The sequence below is a fragment of the Bombina bombina genome, chromosome 2 (genome assembly GCF_027579735.1).
Source record: "Bombina bombina isolate aBomBom1 chromosome 2, aBomBom1.pri, whole genome shotgun sequence".
NCBI lineage: Eukaryota > Metazoa > Chordata > Amphibia > Anura > Bombinatoridae > Bombina > Bombina bombina.
Window position 1 is genome coordinate 1,062,748,248 of NC_069500.1, and position 24,114 is coordinate 1,062,772,361.

Below are 24,114 nucleotides of genomic sequence, written 5' to 3' on the forward strand. Positions count from 1 at the left end.
TGGATGTAGTCCGTGCCTTGAAGTTCTACTTGCAGGCGACTAAGGATTTTCATCAAACATCTTCATTATTTGTTGTTTTTGCTGGGAAACGTAGGGGTCAGAAAGCTACGGCTACCTCTCTTTCTTTTTGGCTGAAGAGTATCATCCGTGTTGCATATGAGACTGCTGGACACCAGCCTCCAGAACGAATTACGGCTCATTCTACTAGGGCTGTGGCTTCCTCATGGGCATTTAAAAATGATGCTTCTGTTGAACAGATTTGCAAGGCTGCAACTTGGTCGTCTCTTCACACTTTTTCCAAATTTTCCAAATTTTATACTTTTGCCTTGTCTGAGGCTGTTTTTGGGAGAAAGGTTCTTCAAGCTGTGGTGCCTTCCGTTTAGGTTCCTGTCTTGTCCCTCCCTTTCATCCATGTCCTATAGCTTTGGTATTGTATCCCATAAGTAAGGATGAAATCCGTGGACTCATCATATCTTGTAAAAGAAAAGGAAATTTATGCTTACCTGATAAATTTGTTTCTTTTACAATATGACGAGTCCATGGCCCACCCTGTCATTTCTTAAGACAGGTTCTTCAGTCACCTCTGCTCCTTGGCTTTTCCTTTCTCTTCCTAACTTCGGTCAAATGACTGGGTTGGGGGGGAAGGGAAGAGCTATTTATGCAGCTCTGCTGTGGAGCTCTTTGCCTCCTCCTGCTGACCAGGAGGCAATATCCCATAAGTAAGGATGAAATCCGAGGACTCGTCATATCGTAAAAGAAATACATTTATCAGGTAAGCATAAATTTCCTTTTTTTTTGTTTAGTTTAGCTGTGGTAAAATGTTGTATGTTTCTTTTATAGATAAGTTCTTATTGATGCTGCAGTCTGTTAAGAGGGCATTTGCTATCGACCCCTCCCATCCTTGGCTTCACGAATGTATGGTCAAGTTCTTTTGTGCAGGTATGTTTTCATATTATCATTTCATAAGATTTTCATCAGATAGAAATTGTAATGTTGTGCATTTTAAATTCATCTCTAATTTCCCTTAATTATTTATGTATGGTTATATCTACACATTTGATATGTTACTAAACTTGCATAGATGGACACATTTTTAATCCTTTTAAATGGGGTACAGTATAGTTTAAACTTAAAGGGACACTAAACCCAACTTTTTTCTTCCATGATTCAGATAGAGCATGCATTTTCAAGCAGCTTTCTAATGTACTCCTATTATCAATTTTTCTTCGTTCTCTTGCTATCTTTATTTTAAAAGCAGGAATGTAAATCTTAGCAGCGAGCCCATTTTAGGTTCAACACCATGGATTTTCTTCATAAATGGAAAGAGTCCACAGCTGCATTCATTACTTTTGGGAAATAAGAATCTGGCCACCAGGAGGAGGCAAAGACACCCCAGCCAAAGGCTTAAATACTCCAACCACTTCCCTCATCCCCTAGTCATTCTTTGCCTTTCGTCCCATGAGTTTGGCAGAGAAGTGTCAGAAGTTTATTTTAGTCTCTTATGGAGGGTAGTACTCTTCGACATGGGACGGGAGTCTCTCAGTGAGGGCTTGGATGAAAGTTAGTGAGTCCGGAGATGCAGGGAGAGTCTTTCTGCGAAACCATCCCGACTCATATTAACTGCATATTAACAAGCAATCAGCGTTGTCAAACTTCGCTGCCTGCTTCTTCTCTCAAGTCCATGGCGGAGGCGAAGCTACTATCCATCACACTTGAAGGGCCGTGTTCCTGTTCCACGGCGTAGATTTGGGTAAGATTGTTTCATTTTACTTCTTCATGATTGTACTGTAACTAATTTGTTCCTGCAAACTCACATGAAAAATACAGGGTCTCAGTGGGACTCCTTTAGTATCTTGGAATCAAGGGTTAATATCTCCTGAGGGGGATTATTGAACAGGGGGGGGGGGGGGGTTTATTCATGTTTGTTATGTGATTTAACCTGCTTATGTGTAGTGTTAACTGGGCTCGTGGCTTTTGGAACATAACAGCCTTTCAAAGTGACGCAACCTTACGGTTGGGCACGCTTTTTTTGGACTGTACGGCTCACCTTGTGACCGGGCGTGTTTACGTTCTGATCTCCCATTTCTCCAACATAGGTGTGTCCGGTCCACGGCGTCATCCTTACTTGTGGGATATTCTCTTCCCGAACAGGAAATGGCAAAGAGCCCAGCAAAGCTGGTCACATGATCCCTCCTAGGCTCCGCCTACCCCAGTCATTCTCTTTGCCGTTGTACAGGCAACATCTCCACGGAGATGGCTTAGAGTTTTTTATTGTTTAACTGTAGTTTTTATTATTCAATCAAGAGTTTGTTATTTTAAAATAGTGCTGGTATGTACTATTTACTCAGAAACAGAAAAGAGATGAAGATTTCTGTTTGTATGAGGAAAATGATTTTAGCAACCGTCACTAAAATCCATGGCTGTTCCACACAGGACTGTTGAGAGCAATTAACTTCAGTTGGGGGAACAGTGAGCAGTCTCTTGCTGCTTGAGGTATGACACATTCTAACAAGACGATGTAATGCTGGAAGCTGTCATTTTCCCTATGGGATCCGGTAAGCCATTTTTATTCAGACAGTAAATAAGGGCTTCACAAGGGCTTATTAAGACTGTAGACATTTTCTGGGCTAAATCGATTCATATATTACACATATTTAGCCTTGAGGAATCATTTAATCTGGGTATTTTTGTTAAATAATATCGGCAGGCACTGTTTTAGACACCTTATTCTCTAGGGGCTTTCCCTAATCATAGGCAGAGCCTCATTTTCGCGCCGGTATTGCGCACTTGTTTTTGAGAAGCATGACATGCAGTCGCATGTGTGAGGAGCTCTGATACATAGAAAAGACTTTCTGAAGGCGTCATTTGGTATCGTATTCCCCTTTGGGCTTGGTTGGGTCTCAGCAAAGCAGATACCAGGGACTGTAAAGGGGTTAAAGTTAAAACGGCTCCGGTTCCGTTATTTTAAGGGTTAAAGCTTCCAAATTTGGTGTGCAATACTTTTAAGGCTTTAAGACACTGTTGTGAAATTTTGGTGAATTTTGAACAATTCCTTCATACTTTTTCGCAATTGCAGTAATAAAGTGTGTTCAGTTTAAAATTTAAAGTGACAGTAACGGTTTTATTTTAAAACGTTTTTTGTACTTTGTTATCAAGTTTATGCCTGTTTAACATGTCTGAACTACCAGATAGACTGTGTTCTGAATGTGGGGGAAGCCAAGGTTCCTTCTCATTTAAATAAATGTGATTTATGTGACACTGAAAATGATGCCCAAGATGATTCCTCAAGTGAGGGGAGTAAGCATGGTACTGCATCATTCCCTCCTTCGTCTACACGAGTCTTGCCCACTCAGGAGGCCCCTAGTACATCTAGCGCGCCAATACTCCTTACTATGCAACAATTAACGGCTGTAATGGATAATTCTATCAAAAACATTTTAGCCAAAATGCCCACTTATCAGCGTAAGCGCGACTGCTCTGTTTTAGATACTGAAGAGCATGAGGACGCTGATGATAATGGTTCTGAAATGCCCCTACACCAGTCTGAGGGGGCCAGGGAGGTTTTGTCTGAGGGAGAAATTTCAGATTCAGGGAAAATTTCTCAACAAGCTGAACCCGATGTGATTACATTTAAATTTAAGTTGGAACATCTCCGCGCTCTGCTTAAGGAGGTATTATCCACTCTGGATGATTGTGAGAATTTGATCATCCCAGAGAAACTATGTAAAATGGACAAGTTCCTAGAGGTCCCGGGGCTCCCAGAAGCTTTTCCTATACCCAAGCGGGTGGCGGACATTGTAAATAAAGAATGGGAAAGGCCCGGTATACCTTTCGTCCCTCCCCCCATATTTAAAAAATTGTTTCCTATGGTCGACCCTAGAAAGGACTTATGGCAGACTGTCCCCAAGGTCGAGGGAGCGGTTTCTACTTTAAACAAACGCACCACTATACCCATAGAAGATAGTTGTGCTTTCAAAGATCCTATGGATAAAAAATTAGGTTTGCTTAAAAAGATGTTTGTTCAGCAAGGTTACCTTCTACAACCAATTTCATGCATTGTCCCTGTCACTACAGCCGCGTGTTTCTGGTTCGATGAGCTAGTAAAGGCGATCGATAGTGATTCTCCTCCTTATGAGGAGATTATGGACAGAATCCGTGCTCTCAAATTGGCTAATTCTTTCACCCTAGACGCCACTTTGCAATTGGCTAGGTTAGCGGCGAAGAATTCTGGGTTTGCTATTGTGGCCCGTAGAGCGCTTTGGTTGAAATCTTGGTCAGCGGATGCGTCTTCCAAGAACAAACTCCTTAACATTCCTTTCAAGGGGAAAACGCTGTTTGGCCCTGACTTGAAAGAGATTATCTCTGATATCACTGGGGGTAAGGGCCACGCCCTTCCGCAGGATAGGTCTTTCAAGGCCAAAAATAAACCTAATTTTCGTCCCTTTCGTAGAAACGGACAAGCCCCAAGTGCTACGTCCTCTAAGCAAGAGGGTAATACTTCTCAAGCCAAGCCAGCCTGGAGACCAATGCAAGGCTGGAACAAGGGAAAGCAGGCCAAGAAACCTGCCACTGCTACCAAGACAGCATGAAATGTTGGCCCCCGATCCGGGACCGGATCTGGTGGGGGGCAGACTCTCTCTCTTCGCTCAGGCTTGGGCAAGAGATGTTCTGGATCCTTGGGCACTAGAAATAGTCTCCCAGGGTTATCTTCTGGAATTCAAGGGGCTTCCCCCAAGGGGGAGGTTCCACAGGTCTCAATTGTCTTCAGACCACATAAAGAGACAGGCATTCTTACATTGTGTAGAAGACCTGTTAAAAATGGGAGTGATTCATCCTGTTCCATTAGGAGAACAAGGGATGGGGTTCTACTCCAATCTGTTCATAGTTCCCAAAAAAGAGGGAACGTTCAGACCAATCTTAGATCTCAAGATCTTAAACAAGTTTCTCAAGGTTCCATCGTTCAAAATGGAAACCATTCGAACAATTCTTCCTTCCATCCAGGAAGGTCAATTCATGACCACGGTGGATTTAAAGGATGCGTATCTACATATTCCTATCCACAAGGAACATCATCGGTTCCTAAGGTTCGCATTCCTGGACAAGCATTACCAGTTCGTGGCGCTTCCTTTCGGATTAGCCACTGCTCCAAGGATTTTCACAAAGGTACTAGGGTCCCTTCTAGCGGTGCTAAGACCAAGGGGCATTGCAGTAGTACCTTACTTGGACGACATTCTGATTCAAGCGTCGTCCCTTCCTCAAGCAAAGGCTCACACGGACATAGTCCTGGCCTTTCTCAGATCTCACGGATGGAAAGTGAACGTGGAAAAGAGTTCTCTATCTCCGTCGACAAGGGTTCCCTTCTTGGGAACAATAATAGACTCCTTAGAAATGAGGATTTTTTTGACAGAGGCCAGAAAAACAAAACTTCTAAACTCTTGTCAAACACTTCATTCCGTTCCTCTTCCTTCCATAGCGCAGTGCATGGAAGTAATAGGTTTGATGGTAGCGGCAATGGACATAGTTCCTTTTGCGCGCATTCATCTAAGACCATTACAACTGTGCATGCTCAGTCAGTGGAATGGGGACTATACAGACTTGTCTCCGAAGATACAAGTAAATCAGAGGACCAGAGACTCACTCCGTTGGTGGCTGTCCCTGGACAACCTGTCACAAGGGATGACCTTCCGCAGACCAGAGTGGGTCATTGTCACGACCGACGCCAGTCTGATGGGCTGGGGCGCGGTCTGGGGATCCCTGAAAGCTCAGGGTCTTTGGTCTCGGGAAGAATCTCTTCTACCGATAAATATTCTGGAACTGAGAGCGATATTCAATGCTCTCAAGGCTTGGCCTCAGCTAGCAAAGGCCAAGTTCATACGGTTTCAATCAGACAACATGACGACTGTTGCGTACATCAACCATCAGGGGGGAACAAGGAGTTCCCTGGCGATGGAAGAAGTGACCAAAATCATTCAATGGGCGGAGACTCACTCCTGCCACCTGTCTGCAATCCACATCCCAGGAGTGGAAAATTGGGAAGCGGATTTTCTGAGTCGTCAGACATTACATCCGGGGGAGTGGGAACTCCATCCGGAAATCTTTGCCCAAATTACTCAACTGTGGGGCATTCCAGACATGGATCTGATGGCCTCTCGTCAGAACTTCAAGGTTCCTTGCTACGGGTCCAGATCCAAGGATCCCAAGGCGACTCTAGTAGATGCACTAGTAGCACCTTGGACCTTCAAACTAGCTTATGTATTCCCGCCGTTTCCTCTCATCCCCAGGCTGGTAGCCAGGATCAATCAGGAGAGGGCGTCGGTGATCTTGATAGCTCCTGCGTGGCCACGCAGGACTTGGTATGCAGATCTGGTGAATATGTCATCGACTCCACCATGGAAGCTACCTTTGAGACGAGACCTTCTTGTTCAAGGTCCGTTCGAACATCCGAATCTGGTCTCACTCCAGCTGACTGCTTGGAGATTGAACGCTTGATCTTATCAAAACGAGGGTTCTCAGATTCTGTTATTGATACTCTTGTTCAGGCCAGAAAGCCTGTAACTAGAAAAATTTACCACAAAATATGGAAAAAATATATCTGTTGGTGTGAATCTAAAGGATTCCCTTGGGACAAGGTAAAGATTCCTAAGATTCTATCCTTTCTTCAAGAAGGATTGGAGAAAGGATTATCTGCAAGTTCCTTGAAGGGACAGATTTCTGCCTTGTCTGTGTTACTTCACAAAAAACTGGCAGCTGTGCCAGATGTTCAAGCCTTTGTTCAGGCTCTGGTTAGAATCAAGCCTGTTTACAAACCTTTGACTCCTCCTTGGAGTCTCAACTTAGTTCTTTCAGTTCTTCAGGGGGTTCCGTTTGAACCCTTACATTCCGTTGATATTAAGTTATTATCTTGGAAAGTTTTGTTTTTGGTTGCAATTTCTTCTGCTAGAAGAGTTTCAGAATTATCTGCTCTGCAGTGTTCTCCTCCTTATCTGGTGTTCCATGCAGATAAGGTGGTTTTACGTACTAAACCTGGTTTTCTTCCAAAAGTTGTTTCTAACAAAAACATTAACCAGGAGATAGTCGTGCCTTCTTTGTGTCCGAAACCAGTTTCGAAGAAGGAACGTTTGTTGCATAATTTGGATGTTGTTCGCGCTCTAAAATTCTATTTAGATGCTACAAAGGATTTTAGACAAACATCTTCCTTGTTTGTTGTTTATTCTGGTAAAAGGAGAGGTCAAAAAGCAACTTCTACCTCTCTCTCTCTTTTTGGATTAAAAGCATCATCAGATTGGCTTACGAGACTGCCGGACGGCAGCCTCCTGAAAGAATCACAGCTCATTCCACTAGGGCTGTGGCTTCCACATGGGCCTTCAAGAACGAGGCTTCTGTTGATCAGATATGTAGGGCAGCGACTTGGTCTTCACTGCACACTTTTACCAAATTTTACAAGTTTGATACGTTTGCTTCTTCTGAGGCTATTTTTGGGAGAAAGGTTTTGCAAGCCGTGGTGCCTTCCATTTAGGTGACCTGATTTGCTCCCTCCCTTGATCCGTGTCCTAAAGCTTTGGTATTGGTTCCCACAAGTAAGGATGACGCCGTGGACCGGACACACCTATGTTGGAGAAAACAGAATTTATGTTTACCTGATAAATTACTTTCTCCAACGGTGTGTCCGGTCCACGGCCCGCCCTGGTTTTTTTAATCAGGTCTGATAATTTATTTTCTTTAACTACAGTCACCACGGTATCATATGGTTTCTCCTATGCAAATATTCCTCCTTAACGTCGGTCGAATGACTGGGGTAGGCGGAGCCTAGGAGGGATCATGTGACCAGCTTTGCTGGGCTCTTTGCCATTTCCTGTTGGGGAAGAGAATATCCCACAAGTAAGGATGACGCCGTGGACCGGACACACCGTTGGAGAAAGTAATTTATCAGATAAACATAAATTCTGTTTTCTGCATTCCTGACTGTGTGGCGACGGAGAATTCTAGTCGTCTGGTTCATAGGAGGTGGTGAGTTATTTATATATATATATATATATATATATATATATATATATATATATATATATATATATATATATATATATATATATATATTATATATATATATATTATATATATATATATATATTATATATATATATATTATATATAGTTATATAATTGTTATATATTTAGTCCATTTTTTGGTATCCTTTATCCAGTTATGGAGGGATGCTGATGTTGAGATTTGTTCATTTTTTTTATTCAGATTCTTCGTCCTGTGACGAATGCGAATTGGCCCCATTGACTCAGGTCAGTCAGTTATGTTCTTTAGGCCGTTTTAGAGCACCTTGTTCCTCGGGCTCGGGGATTCAAGGGGCTGCTGAGCGATCTGCCTCGGGGTACCCTGTCCTCTGCGAGGTGAGTTCCCTACCGTTCCCTACTACTACACATGCGGGTAACCCAGGTTATGTTTTTTTCCTCCACGGAGGGTGGATTGTTCCCCTCGGAGGTTGTGGCACGTTTTCGCTTTTACATACTTTTGGCGCTTGCGCGTCTAGAAAGTTCAGATGTTTATTTGCAATTGTGCTTGTGCCCGATTGCTCCAGGTCTCTCGGCCACAGGAGGGCATGTGCAGTTCCCTGCGGGTGTAACTTATTCCTGAGTGTTCTGCCTTTCGTTACAGGCTGGCTCGCTTTCGTGTTCTACTCAGACACGTTTTTGAGCTGTTTGGGGATCCTATCATTCTCGGCTATGGGACTCATCAGTCGCCTCCTTCGAATGGCTCACCTCGTTAGACATGGGGGGATGACGTAATCTCTTTTAAGTTTTGTTATCGAGATCCTTTCCAGTTTTGTTGGAGGAACAGGGTTTCCGTTAGGCTGGTCCTGCGAATCTTTCTGTTCTTTTTGGGCGTTAACCCTCGGGTAGCCTGTCATTTTATTTTATCCGGTTCGGATTAATTTTATTTTCTCTTACGGTGTATCCAGTCCACGGATTCATCCTTACTTGTGGGATATTCTCAATCCCTACAGGAAGTGGCAAAGAGAGCACACAGCAGAGCTGTCCATATAGCTCCCCTCAGGCTCCGCCCCCCCAGTCATTCTCTTTGCCGCTCTAACAAGTAGCATCTCCACGGGAGGGTAAAGAGTATGTGGTGTTAGATTTGTAGGTTTTATTTCTTCAATCAAGAGTTTGTTATTTTAAAATAGTGCCGGTTTGTACTATTTACTCTGAGGCAGAAAAGTGATGAAGATTTCTGCTGAGAGGAAAAAGATTTTAGCATGTTGTAACTAAAATCCATTGCTGTTCCCACACAGGACTGTTGAGTACCGGAGAACTTCAGTTGGGGGGAACAGTTTGCAGGCTTAACTGCTTAAGGTATGCTCAGTCACTTTTTTCTAACAAGACTTGGTAATGCTACAAGAATGACAGAAATCCCCATGTGGGAAGGTAAGCCATATTCTGAGACTCAGTATGGAAGGATGGCTTAGTTAAAGGGCTTAAATACTGGTGGACACTGTTATGGGCTAAATCGATTATTTTATTAGTATAATCTCAGATTTGTACAAGTGTTTTTTACGTTTGGAACACTTTTTGGGGTTTTAATTAGCCTGGCATATTGTTAGACACCTAATTTGACTCAGGAAGGCCCCACAACTCCGGAGTGAAGAGGGAGGGGGCCTCATTTTCGCGCCTCAGTTGCGCAGTTCTTTTGCAATACAGCTTAATGCAGCTTCACGTGTAGAGTCCAGAGATTGCAGGAGGGCTCCAGGGAGGCTTATTTTCGTCCAAAAGTAATCCCAAAGGAAGGTAGGGCCACAGCAGAGACTGTGGCACCGTGCTGTAGTGTGTTAAACCGGTAGCCTGCTTCAATTTGCTCCGGTTTGGGCAATAAGGGGTTAATTGTCTTGGAAATTTGCGTGCAATCATTTCAAAGCATTAGGATCATGTGGTGAAAATTTCATAAAGATTGGATGTTTTTTGGAGATTTGGTAAAAAAAGTGTGTGCTTTTTATTATTTAAAGGCACAGTAACGTTTTTTCAAAAAGTGTTTTTTACTGTATTTGAGTGCTGTCTAAGTCTGTCAAACATGTCTGAGCCTTCAGATAGACCCTGTTCTATGTGTTTAAAAGCCATGGCGGTACCCTCATTGCATTTGTGTTTAAAGTGTGCTAAGGCATCTAAACATTTTAAGGACCATGCAGTGACACTTAAAAATGTAGCCCAAGATGATTCTTTAACGGAAGGTAACGAGGATAGTCCTTCTTCCTCGCCCCATGTGTCGACACCAGTTACGCCCGCGCAAGCGATGCCTAGTACCTCTAGCGCATTGGCCCCTATTACCTTACAACAATTAGCAGCAGTCATGGATAATTCCCTTGCAGCATTTTTATCCAAACTGACAGTTTTTCCAAAAAAGCACGATAGCTCAGTTTTAAGAACAGAGGATGAGCAATCAGAAGCTTTGGATGATTTATCTGTAGTACCCTCACAACACTCTGAAGTGGCGGTGAGGGACGGTCTGTCTGAGGGAGAAATTTCTGACACAGGAAAAGTTTCTCAGCGGGCAGAGTCAGATTCCTTAGCGTTTAAATTTAAGCTGGAACACCTCCGCGTCCTGCTTAAAGAGGTTTTAGCTACGCTGGATGATTGTGACCCCATGGTGGTCCCAGAAAAATTGTGTAAAATGGACAGGTTTTTAGAGGTCCCTGTATACACTGAGGCGTTTCCGATCCCGAAGAGGGTGGTGGATATTGTGACTAGGGAGTGGGAGAGACCAGGTGTACCCTTTCTTCCCCCTCCTATCTTTAAGAAAATGTTCCCCATAAACGACCCTAGGCGAGACGCGTGGCAGACGGTCCCTAAGGTAGAGGGAGCTGTTTCAACGCTTGCTAAGTGTACAACTAAACCAATAGAGGACAGTTGTGCTTTCAAAGATCCTATGGATAAAAAATTGGAAGGTTTGCTGAAGAAAATATTTGTTCAGCAAGGTTTCCTTCTTCAACCAATTGCCTGCATTATTCCGGTAACTACTGCAGCAGCCTTTTGGTTTGACGCGCTGGAGGAGTCGCTCCAGAGGGAGACTTCGTACGACGAGGTCATGGATAGAATTCATGCTCTAAAGCTGGCTAATTCTTTTATCACTGATGCCGCTTTCCAATTAGCTAAGTTAGCAGCGAAAAATTCAGGTTTTGCCATTATGGCGCGAAGAGCGCTTTGGCTCAAATCGTGGTCGGCTGACGTGTCGTCCAAAACAAAACTATTAAATATTCCTTTCAAGGGGAAGACCCTATTCGGCCCAGAGTTGAAAGAAATTATTTCGGATATCACTGGGGGAAAGGGCCATGCCCTTCCACAAGATAGACCGTTTAAGGCCAAAAACAAGGCTAATTTTCGTTCCTTTCGCAACTTCAGGAGCGGACCTGCTGCAACCTCTGCTGCCGCAAAGCAAGATAACGCTTCACAGCCCAAGGCAACCTGGAAACCCTTGCAGGGCTGGAATAAGGGTAAACAGGCCAAGAAGCCTGCGCCTGCTACCAAGACAGCATGAAGGGGTAGCCCCCGATCCGGGATCGGATCTAGTAGGGGGCAGACTTTCTCTCTTTGCTCAGGCTTGGGCAAGAGATGTTCCAGATCCCTGGGCATTAGAAATTGTTGCTCAGGGGTATCTTCTAGAATTCAAGGACTCTCCCCCAAGGGGAAGGTTCCACATTTCTCGTTTGTCTTCAGACCAGACAAAGAAACAGGCGTTCTTACGCTGTGTAGAAGATCTTCTAAAGATGGGAGTGATACACCCAGTTCCAATTGCAGAACAAGGACTGGGATTTTACTCAAACCTGTTCGTAGTTCCCAAAATGGAAGGAACTTTCAGGCCAATCCTGGATCTAAAAATTCTAAACAAATTCCTCAGAGTTCCATCTTTCAAAATGGAAACCATTCGGACAATCTTGCCGATGATCCAGGAAGGTCAATATATGACTACCGTGGATCTAAAGGATGCGTACCTACATATTCCTATCCACAAAGATCATCATCAGTTCCTAAGGTTCACCTTTCTGGACACGCATTACCAGTTCGTGGCCCTTCCTTTCGGGTTGGCCACCGCTCCCAGAATTTTCACAAAGGTGCTAGGGTCCTTTCTAGCGGTACTAAGACCGCAGGGCATTGCAGTAGCACCTTACCTAGACGACATCTTAATACAGGTGTCGTCTTTTCACAGAGCCAAGGCTCATACGGACATTGTTCTGGCCTTTCTAAGGTCTCACGGGTGGAAGGTGAACGTAGAAAAGAGTTCTCTGTCCCCGCTCACAAGGGTTCCCTTCCTGGGAACACTAATAGACTCGGTAGAAATGAAAATCTTTCTGACAGAGGTCAGGAAGTCAAAGCTGTTGAATACTTGCCGAGTTCTTCATTCCATTCCTCGGCCTTCTGTGGCTCAGTGCATGGAGGTAATCGGTTTAATGGTCGCGGCAATGGACGTTGTCCCTTTTGCCGGAATTCATCTAAGACCACTGCAACTGTGCATGCTCAAACAGTGGAATGGGGATTATGCAGATTTGTCTCCTCAAATACAAATGGACCAGAAAACCAGAGACTCTCTTCTCTGGTGGTTGTCTCAGGATCACCTGTCTCAGGGAATGAGCTTCCGCAGACCGGAGTGGATCATTGTCACGACCGATGCCAGTCTGTTAGGCTGGGGTGCGGTCGGGACTCCCTGAAAGCTCAGAGTCTATGGTCTCGGGAAGAATCTCTTCTCCTGATAAACATTTTGGAACTGAGAGCGATATTCAATACGCTCCAGGCATGGCCTCAACTAGCGGAGGCAAAATTCATCAGATTTCAGTCGGACAACATCACGACTGTAGCGTACATCAATCATCAAGGAGGAACAAAGAGTTCCCTAGCGATGAAGGAAGTAACCAAGATCATCAAATGGGCGGAGGATCACTCCTGCCATCTATCTGCAATTCACATCCCAGGGGTAGACAACTGGGAGGCGGATTTTCTGAGTCGTCAGACTTTCCATCCGGGGGAGTGGGAACTCCACCCGGAGGTTTTTGCTCAGCTGACCCAGCTATGGGGCATTCCAGAGTTGGATCTGATGGCGTCCCGTCAGAACACCAAACTTCCCCTTTACGGATCCAGGTCCAGGGATCCCAAGGCGACATTGATAGATGCTTTAGTAGCGCCTTGGTCATTCAGTCTAGCTTATGTCTTTCCACCGTTTCCTCTTCTCCCCCGGCTAGTAGCCAGAATCAAACAGGAGAAGGCTTTGGTAATTCTGATAGCGCCTGCGTGGCCACGCAGGACTTGGTATGCAGACCTAGTGGACATGTCATCGATTCCACCATGGAAACTGCCATTGAGGCAGGATCTTCTAATTCAAGGTCCATTCAAGCATCCAAATCTAGTTTCTTTGCAACTGACTGCTTGGAGATTGAATGCTTAATTCTAGCTAAGCGTGGGTTCTCTGAATCAGTTATAGATACTCTGATCCAGGCCAGAAAGCCTGTCACCAGGAAAATTTACCATAAGATATGGTGGAAATATATTTGTTGGTGTGAATTCAAGGGTTACTCGTGGAGTAAGGTTAGGATTCCAAGGATATTGTCTTTTCTCCAAGAAGGATTGGAGAAAGGTTTGTCAGCTAGTTCCTTAAAGGGACAGATATCTGCTCTGTCTATCCTGTTACACAAGCGTCTGGCAGCTGTACCAGACGTTCAGGTGTTTGCACAGGCCCTAGTTAGGATCAAGCCTGTCTACAAACCTGTGGCTCCTCCATGGAGTCTAAATTTAGTTCTTTCAGTTCTTCAAGGGGTTCCGTTTGAACCTTTGCATTCCATAGATATTAAGTTATTATCTTGGAAAGTTTTGTTTTTGGTAGCTATTTCTTCTGCTCGAAGAGTTTCTGAATTGTCTGCTTTGCAGTGTAATTCACCCTATCTGGTGTTCCATGCAGATAAGGTTGTTTTGCGTACCAAACCTGGTTTCCTTCCAAAAGTGGTTTCTAATAAGAATATTAACCAGGAAATCATTGTTCCTTCTCTGTGTCCTAATCCAGTTTCTAAGAAGGAACAACTGTTACACAATCTTGATGTGGTTCGTGCTTTAAAATTCTATTTAAATGCAACTAAAGATTTCAGACAAACATCATCCTTGTTTGTTATCTATTCTGGTAAGAGGAGAGGTCAGAAAGCGACTGCTACCTCTCTTTCCTTCTGGCTGAAAAGCATCATCCGATTGGCTTATGAGACTGCTGGACAGCAGCCTCCTGAACGAATTACAGCTCATTCCACTAGAGCTGTGGCTTCCACATGGGCTTTCAAGAATGAGGCTTCTGTTGAACAGATTTGTAGGGCAGCGACTTGGTCTTCACTGCATACATTTGCCAAATTTTACAAATTCGATACTTTTGCTTCTTCGGAGGCTATTTTTGGGAGAAAGGTTTTGTAAGCAGTGGTGCCTTCCGTTTAGGTTACCTGACTTGTTCCCTCCCTTCATCCGTGTCCTAAAGCTTTGGTATTGGTATCCCACAAGTAAGGATGAATCCGTGGACTGGATACACCATGTAAGAGAAAACAGAATTTATGCTTACCTGATAAATTACTTTCTCTTACGGTGTATCCAGTCCACGGCCCGCCCTGGCAATTAAGTCAGGTTCAAATTAAATTTTTTGTAAAACTACAGTCACCACTGCACCCTATGGTTTCTCCTTTTTCTCCTAACCGTCGGTCGAATGACTGGGGGGGCGGAGCCTGAGGGGAGCTATATGGACAGCTCTGCTGTGTGCTCTCTTTGCCACTTCCTGTAGGGATTGAGAATATCCCACAAGTAAGGATGAATCCGTGGACTGGATACACCGTAAGAGAAAGTAATTTATCAGGTAAGCATAAATTCTGGTTTTCCTTTTCATACTACGTTTCCTGCGGGAACTTTCTCTGGGATCGATGCTCGCTGTTTGCTTCTGCAGAAGTTGTTCGGGACACGTTAGTCCCATGTTTTTTCTTCCTCCCTCTCTGAGGGCGGATTAAGCCAGCTTGGAAGTTATGACCCTGGTTGCAGGCTGGTCCTGCTTGGGTTCAGATCTTCTGTCTCGCGGCTTATTCAGACACGTGGCACTTCTCAAGAGGACTTGTGGGTCCGTGCGGCTCTCAGGATTGTTTCAATCCTTACATAGCCGTCTCTCTGGTGACTGGTTCTGTGAATTTTGCTGCATCACTCTCTGTTGCTTCTGATATCCTCGGAACCTAGAGTATTCCTTCCCACTTGGTGGGAAGGTTAGAGGTTTAGCGCCTCTTTTCCGCCAGTCAGGACGTTGTTGCCTTAGGAGGCCCTGGGAATTCTCCTTCTTGGACTTGTTCCTTTAGTGGTTCTCTTCTTCATTGATACCTTCTTGGACTTTTTCCGTTTCTCCTTCTGGATTGGGTCACCTTTGGGTGCCTTAGATTCCCTTTGGGAGTTGGTTGTTCCTTTTTCGGGACATTAGACTGTGTGGTCTTTTTGGGCTCCGTTTTGGGGCCCTTCCCCGGTGTTGGGAATGCTATGCATCTCCTTCTTGGGATAGAAGAGGACCTAGTGGTTTTCCACTCATATGTTTCAGGTATTGCCATCCAGGTGGCATCCAACCCCATGTTTTACTGTCCTGTGACGTAGAATCTGAGGTGATCTGGAGGCTTGCTGTTGCTCTGTTCGGGTGACTTGTCCTCACTGTTCCCCTTGTGTCTGGAGCTTGTGGCTAGCTGGACAGCTAGCTCAGCATACTAAGGCTCTGTGGCTACTCTGTACTGTAGCAAACCGAGGGTTGCTAGTTCAATCCCCGGCAAGGTCTACTCAGCCTTTCCTCCTTTGAGGTTGATAAAATGAGCAGGGCCTTGTGTCCCTTAAGGGGGATTAGCCGCGCTTTTCAAGCACAATCATGTTAATGTTGCCTGGACGCCTGTTAGCTCTAGTGTCCTTTTATGGCCTTGGGAGGCGTTGGCTCTTTGGAGTGTTGGGTTCCTGCAAGGGGTGGTCTCTTCCCTTTGGGTCGGGTCTTGCAAGGGCTTCTTGCTCTTTTTATCCGGGTTATTCTGGATTTTTCCCTGGGAGGTCTGTTTTTTATATCAGACAAGGGTTTTATGTTTCTGGAAGATTGTTTAATCTAAACATTTGTGGGGCCCGGGCGTCTTGTCCTGATCTTTCCGGTTGTCGAGGGTTTTACTCAGCCTTTTCTCTTTGTGGATTCCGCTATGGGATGTTACCGAACCTTATGATCCTAGGACTGGCCTGGGGGTTCCAGTTTCCGGGGTACTTGGGCTTAGCCCATGTTCTGGCTGTTCTGTTTTACAACTTGGCCAGATTTACTGAGAGTCGGGGCTCCTTGGGGGCTTGTATTGTGCTGGACGATACGGTTCCCTTGGGACAGTCAACTAATGTGACCTGATGGTGGGCTTTCCTGCCTAGCAAGCGGAAGGTTTGCAGTTGCTCAGCTGTCCCTCTTGCGCCTGGTATGGGTGCTAGCACGATGGTGTTTTGAGGGGTTCTTTCCGTGTTCGTCAGTGATGTGGCCTTGTATTCTCTCTGTTCTTCCTACGACTTTCTGTCTTATGGGCAGCTGTATATTGATGCTCTCCTCTTCAGGGGGCTCATTGTCCTTACAGAGGTGTGGTTCTTTTTTTAGGGGCCTCTCCTGTGTTTGGGAGGTTGGAACAGATGTTTTATCTGGTTTGGGGATTGGTCTGCTTTGAGTTGTTTCTTTCCATTTGGGGAGCTGCTGGTGCCACATTGAGACTTTAGTTGGGTGGCTTTGCTAGATCTCCTTGGGTCTAACGCCTGCTCGATTTGTTTTTAGGTTGAAGTGGCTGTGTCCATTCTTCCGCCCTTTTGGGGGCCGGTCTTGGGGTTCCTTTCTGTTTCCTTGCTTTCAGATCTGCTGTTGCTTGGGCTGGTCCGGCTAGTGGTCTGATCTGAGATCTGTTGTTCATCCTCAGGTCTTGGGGTGCCAGTGGAACTTTTTTTTATATATAGAGGTTCTGTGCCTCTCCCCATTTGAGATCTGTGAGTAGGCCTGGATTGCCAGGAGTGTGTCCTCTGTCTTGGAGGTTGGGCAATCTTCTATTCTTACGGATAGTGTTTTCTCCGTGTCTTCCTATGGATGGAAGCGTGTTACTGGACTCAGATGTTTATCTTTATGATTTTGCTACTTGTCATTTTTCTGTTTGCTCGGTCTCGGAGTTCTGATGTTTTAAGGACTTTGTCTTCAGTTGTCTTTTGGTGCTGTTGCATGATGTTTGAGAGATGTTTCTTCTCCTTGATGATGCCCGGTTGCTCCTTGTGGGTTGGGCGTCATCTCCCCTTGTTCTCGGGATCTATTCGGGTCTCTGTGGACTTGGCCTTCTTTTGAAAGCGGTTTTTCCTTATTGGATCTTGCTGTACCTTTTGGGTATCCCTTTGGTTCACCTTTGTCCTCTCCCTTTTGGGGAATTTGGTACTGTACTAGTAAGGGTTGTGTGGGGACCGACTGCTGGGCATCGGTTCTCCTGGAGGAGTGTTGACTCAGTGAGTCTGCTTTGTGGTCTCTAGTTAGGCTTTCGGACTATCTGCGGGTCAGTGTCCTTGGGGCCTTTTCCTTCTAGTTTTTTTGCCCTGCTCCGACAAAGCGGTATTTGTTTGGGTTGTGGTTTTTTTCAGGCCTGGTACCCTCAGATTGGGTCGCCTATTTTACCCTCCCGTTTTTGTATTCAGTGTCCTCTATAGCTTGGGTATTGTTTTCCTAAAAGTAATGAATGCAGCTGTGGACTCTTTCCATTTATGAAGAAAAACTTAAAATGAATGTAAATTTTAATTCTAAAGTGCCTGGGGTTTTAAAAATTTGATTAAACCAGGGGGCTAGGGATGCTGGAACTAGGGCGCTGAGCGGCGAATCGGGTAATATTTAACATATCTGTATATCTTTTTTTTCTTACACCTGAATTGTTTACGTTTGTATTTGTTACTTAAGCATCATGTCTTTACTGTAAAAGACATGTCATTAGTTACTGGAAAATTCTTTGAAAAATGTAAGTAGAGAGCTAACCACTAATCTTGATCTTGAACTGACAGCATATTGATGTTTTCCTCTATCCTGTACACTGGGACCCCATGTAATTGGAGTATCTCAGGCTGTTATACATAGCTGTTATTAGAATTGTTTACGGTAATAAAAAAAAAAAAAAAAAGGTGTCTGTCATTGCAAGTGAACTAATTGTATTCTGTAAGTTTATTTTTCTCAATAAAGTTCTTTTGAAAAAAAAAAAAAATTTGATTAAAAACAGGGGCACTTTAATTCATCAAAATATCACTCATGTTATGAAAAAAAACTTGCTTTTTAATCTTGACAGCTGCTCCAGCTTCCTCCGCCTGCTGCAAAGCCTCTTCCTGGTTCTAAAATGAGGAATCTGGCTTCCTCCAATCATGGCTTCGAATCAGACACTGATTCCCCGGGGGGGGGGGGGGGCGTGATTGGAGGATAATAATTTCTGACGTCAGAAATGGCTTTGCGATGACCGGGGGAAGCTGGAGCGGCTGTCAATTTTAAAAGTTAAGTTACGAGTGAAATGTAAATTATGATGAATTAAAGTGCCCCTGTTTTTAATCAAATTTTTAAAAACCGGGCACTTAAGCATCAAAATTTACTTTCACTTTAAGTTATGCTTACCTGATCATTTTCTTTTCTTCAGATGGAAAGAGTCCACAACTCCCCACGCGTATTTTTTCTGTGGGGCGTCTCTTATTTTTTATTCTTCTGGCACATTTACACCCTGTTATTTCTTCTACTGTTCCTTGTTCCTCGGCAGAAATGACTGGGGGATGAGGGAAGTGGGAGGAGTATTTAAGCCTTTGGCTGAGGTGTCTTTGCCTCCTCCTGGTGGCCAGGTTCTTATTTCCCAAAAGTAATGCATGCAGCTGTGGACTCTCTCCATCTGAAGAAAAGAAAATTATCAGGTAAGCATAATTTATTGGTTGCTTATTTGACACTTACATTTACCCACCAATAAGCAAGCATAACCCAGGTTCTCAACCAAAAATGGGCTGGCTCCTATGCATCACATTTTTGCTTTTTAAATAAAGATAGCAAGAGAACGAAGAAGAATTGCTAATAGGAGTACATTAGAAAGTTGCTTAAAATCGCATGCTCTGTTTGAATCATAAAAGAAAAAATTTAGGTTTAGTGTCCCTTTAACAACTTTTAGGTCATCATACACAGTTAACCCCTTAACCCAAAAAGACGTATATATACTTCATACTGTACTTTGCCTATCGTATCACATAACATGTATATATACATCTGAGTTGCAGGAAGCTCCAGCAGCTTTGGCTGTTAAGCTACTGCCGAGAGCTGGAGTTCCTGAGCTCTAGGCATCTGACTTCATATGGAACCGGAGCACGATCGGTGCTCCGGTTCCATATGAATGCAGATGCCTGATCGTTACACACAGTCACCGTTTGTAACGATCAGCTTCTTGTGCCGGCAGGAAGTGTGGGAGTAAAGGCTGGTGGGAGGCAGAGGTACTGGGAGGGGCCCTTCACTAAAGATTTTTTATTTTTTTTAAAGGGACACTAAACCCAAATGTTTTCTTTCGGGATTCAGATAGAGCATGCAATTTTAAGCAACTTTCTAATTTACACCTATTATCAATTTTTTGTCGTTCTCTTGCTATATTTATTTATAAAGCAGGAATGTGATGCATAGGAGCCGGCCATGTTTGGTTGAGATCCTGGGTTATGCTTGCTTATGGTGGCTAATTGTCAGCCACCAATAAGCAAGCGCTGTCCATGGTGCTGAACCTAAAATGGGCTGGCTGCTAAGATGTACATTCCTGCTTTTTAAATAAATATAGCACGAGATCGAAGAACAATTGATAATAGGAGTAAATTAGAAAGTTGCTTAAAATTGCATGCTCAATCTGAATCACGAAAGAAAAAATGTGGGTTTAGTATCCCTTTAAGAGGGAGTAATGGGAAGTTACACTACAGAAAAAAGGGTAAGGGGTCATAATTTACTTTCGTGGGAGTAATAAAAAAAATATAGCTGCCAGTACCTAAGATGGCCTTTAGTAGTAAGAAGGGGGAGGGTTAAATAGCGGTTTGTAGGGGGATCAGAATGGTGGGAGGTTTAAGGAGTGGTCACTACACTGTAAGGATAATAGTGCCGAAAAACAAAAGAGCACTAAACTGCATAGTGGCAGACCTTCTGCCAGTACCTAAGATGGTGGTGACCAGTAGGGGGGTGAGGGAGGGAAGAGAGCTTTTTGGAGGGATCAGTAAGTGGGAGATGTCAGGAGGGTAATCTCTAATCTGAATCGAAAATTAATGGAATTGTTTTTAAAGATAGATAATCCCTTTATTACCCATTCCCCAGTTTTGCATAACCAACACAGTTCTATTAATATACTTTTTACTTCTGTAAATACCTTGTATCTAAGAACCTTCTTCCAGCCCCCTGATCACATGACTGTGACTGTTTACTATCTATTGTCTTGCATTTAGCATTGTGTTGTGCTAAATCTTAAATAACCCCTTGTGCCTGAACATAGTGTTATCTATATGGCCCACGTGTACTTTCAGTCTTTGTGTTGAAAAGAGATTTAAAAAGCATGTGATAAGAGGCAATCCTCAAAGGCTTAGAAATTAGCGTATGAGCCTACCTAGGTTTAGTTTAAACTAAGAATACCAAGAGAAAAAAGCAAATTGGAAAGTTGATTAAAATTACAAGTCCTATCTGAATAATGAAAGTTTAATTTTGACTAGATTGTCCCTTTAACCTTACAAGCTAAATGATTAACCCCTGCACTGCCAAGAATTTCACGTAAGGTGCACAGCTGCAATAAGCAGCATTCTAATTGCCAAAAAGCAACAACAAAGCCATCTCTATTTCTGAACAAAAGGTATCCCAGAGAAGCTTTTATAACCTTTTGTCATATGACTGCAGTAGTTTTTTTTGTGTGTGTGTGTGATTTCAGTGAGAAACCAAAAGTTTGTAAAGTTTTTTTTTTTAATATGATCATATCTGGCAGTCAAATAGTGGCATGAAATATATGAAAATGTTGCTAGATCATTAGCCTGGGTTGTGTGTGTGTGTATATATATATATATATAATTTAATTTTTTTCATAGGTAAATCAACTTTTCTGTTTAATCAGAGTAATAGCAAATATTTTCTTGTACTTTGGGCAAGTTTTTCACTGAAATTCCCGGTAGGGAAAGAGTTAAAAGGACAGTAAAGTAAAAATTAAACTTTCATGTTCCAGATTGAGAGCATGCAAGTTTAAACAACTTTCCAATTTGTTTCTATTATCAAATTTGCTTTGTTCTCTTGGTATTCTTGTGGAAGAATACATCTAGGTAGGCTCAAGAGCAGCAATGCACCATTGGAAATTAGCTGAACACATTAAAGGGACCCTAAACACTTGTCTTCTAATAATCCCTAAAACCTTCTTTCTTCTGTTATGTGTGATCAGTCCACGGGTCATCATTACTTCTGGGATATAACTCCTCCCCAACAGGAAATGCAAGAGGATTCACCCAGCAGAGCTGCATATAGCTCCTCCCCTCTACGTCAGTCCCAGTCATTCTCTTGCACCCAACGACTAGATAGGATGTGTGAGAGGACTATGGTGATTATACTTAGTTTTTATGACTTCAATCAAAAGTTTGTTATTTTAAAATAGCACCGGAGCGTGTTATTACTTCTCTGGCAGAGTTTGAGGAAGAATCTGACAGAGATTTTTTACTATGATTTTAACCGGAGTCGTTAAGATCATATTGCTGTTCTCGACCATCTGAGGGAGGTAAAGGCTTCAGATCAGGGGACAGCGGGCAGATGAATCTGCATTGAGGTATGTGGCAGTTTTTATTTTCTGAATGGAATTGATGAGAAAAGCCTGCCATACCGTTAAAATGACATGTATGTATACACTTCAGTATTCTGGGGATGGTATTTCACCGGAACTACTGTGTTAAGGTCACTAATCCTTTTAATAACTATTCTCATGTTAAACGTTTTTGCTGGAATGTAGAATCGTTTACATTGCTGAGGTACTGTGTGAATAAATGTTTGGGCATTATTTTCCACTTGGCAGTTTTTTGCTTTAATTGTGACAGTTTCGTTTCTCTTCACTGCTGTGTGGGAGAGGGAGGGGCCGTTTTTGGCGCTCTTTGCTACGCATCAAAAAATTCCAGTCAGCTACTTTTATATGTCCTGCATGATCCGGTTCATCTCTGACAGATCTCAGGGGTCTTCAAACTTCTTTGAAGGGAGGTAAATTCTCTCAGCAGAGCTGTGAGAATTCTTATAGTGACTGTGTATAAAAAACGTTGTTTTGTTTTTCTTATGTACAAATTTAATTAGTGTTGTTTTTTACTAATGGGAACAAACCTTTGCTAAAAGTTGTGTTGTTTTAAAATTTGATGCAATAACTGTTTTTCAGTTCATTATTTCAACTGTCATTTAATCGTTAGTACCTCTTTGAGGCACAGTACGTTTTTTGCTAAAAAAGATTATAACCAAGTTGTAAGTTTTTTGCTAGTGTGTTAAACATGTCTGACTCAGAGGAAGATATCTGTGTCATTTGTTCCAATGCCAAGGTGGAGCCCAATAGAAATTTATGTACTAACTGTATTGATGCTACTTTAAATAAAAGTCAATCTGTACAATGTGAACAAATTTCACCAAACAGCGAGGGGAGAGTTATGCCGACTAACTCGCCTCACGCGACAGTACCTGCATCTCCCGCCCGGGAGGTGCGTGATATTTTGGCGCCTAGTACATCTGGGCGGCCATTACAGATAACATTACAAGATATGGCTACTGTTATGACTGAAGTTTTGTCTAAATTACCTGAACTAAGAGGCAAGCGTGATCACTCTGGGGTGAGAACAGAGTGCGCTGACAATGCTAGGGCCATGTCTGATACTGCGTCACAGCTCGCAGAGCATGAGGACGGAGAGCTTCATTCTGTGGGTGACGGTTCTGATCCAAACAGATTGGACTCAGATATTTCAAATTTTAAATTTAAATTGGAGAACCTCCGTGTACTACTAGGGGAGGTCTTAGCAGCTCTCAACGATTGTAACACTGTTGCAATACCAGAGAAACTGTGTAGGTTGGATAAATACTTTGCGGTACCGGCGAGTACTGACGTTTTTCCTATACCTAAGAGACTAACTGAAATTGTTACTAAGGAGTGGGATAGACCCGGTGTGCCGTTCTCACCCCCTCCAATATTTAGAAAGATGTTTCCAATAGACGCCACCACTCGGGACTTATGGCAAACGGTCCCCAAGGTGGAGGGAGCAGTTTCTACTTTAGCTAAGCGTACCACTATCCCGGTGGAGGATAGCTGTGCTTTCTCAGATCCAATGGATAAAAAATTAGAGGGTTACCTTAAGAAAATGTTTGTTCAACAAGGTTTTATATTACAACCCCTTGCATGTATCGCGCCGATTACGGCTGCGGCAGCATTTTGGATTGAGTCGCTTGAAGAGAACCTTAGTTCCTCTACGCTAGACGACATTACGGACAGGCTTAGAGTCCTTAAACTAGCTAATTCTTTCATTTCGGAGGCCGTAGTACATTTAACCAAACTTACGGCTAAGAACTCAGGATTCGCCATACAGGCACGCAGGGCACTGTGGCTAAAATCCTGGTCAGCTGATGTTACTTCTAAGTCCAAATTACTTAATATACCTTTCAAGGGGCAGTCCTTATTCGGGCCCGGTTTGAAAGAAATTATCGCTGACATTACGGGAGGTAAGGGCCACGCCCTACCTCAAGACAAGGCCAAAGCTAAGGCTAGACAGTCTAATTTTCGTCCCTTTCGGAATTTCAAAACAGGAGCAGCATCAACCTCCACTGCACCAAAACAGGAAGGAGCTGTTGCTCGTTACAGGCAAGGCTGGAAGCCTAACCAGTCCTGGAACAAAAGCAAGCAGGCCAGGAAACCTGCTGCTGCCCCAAAGACAGCATGAACCGAGAGCCCCCGATCCGGGACCGGATCTAGTAGGGGGCAGACTCTCTCTCTTCGCCCAGGCCTGGGCAAGAGATGTTCAGGATCCCTGGGCACTAGAGATCATATCTCAGGGATACCTTCTAGACTTCAAATTATCTCCCCC

The 24,114-nt window shown here is 43.6% G+C and overlaps 1 protein-coding gene across 1 annotated transcript in view; it reads left to right on the forward strand.

Moving 5' to 3' along the window:
* NAA15 (N-alpha-acetyltransferase 15, NatA auxiliary subunit) overlaps positions 1-24,114 on the forward strand; it is a 430,544-nt gene that overhangs the window by 348,019 nt on the left and 58,411 nt on the right. The window contains exon 17 of the mRNA XM_053703678.1: positions 841-939. Within this exon, the coding sequence (XP_053559653.1) occupies positions 841-939 (99 nt within the window). The remainder of the gene's footprint in view (positions 1-840; positions 940-24,114) is intronic.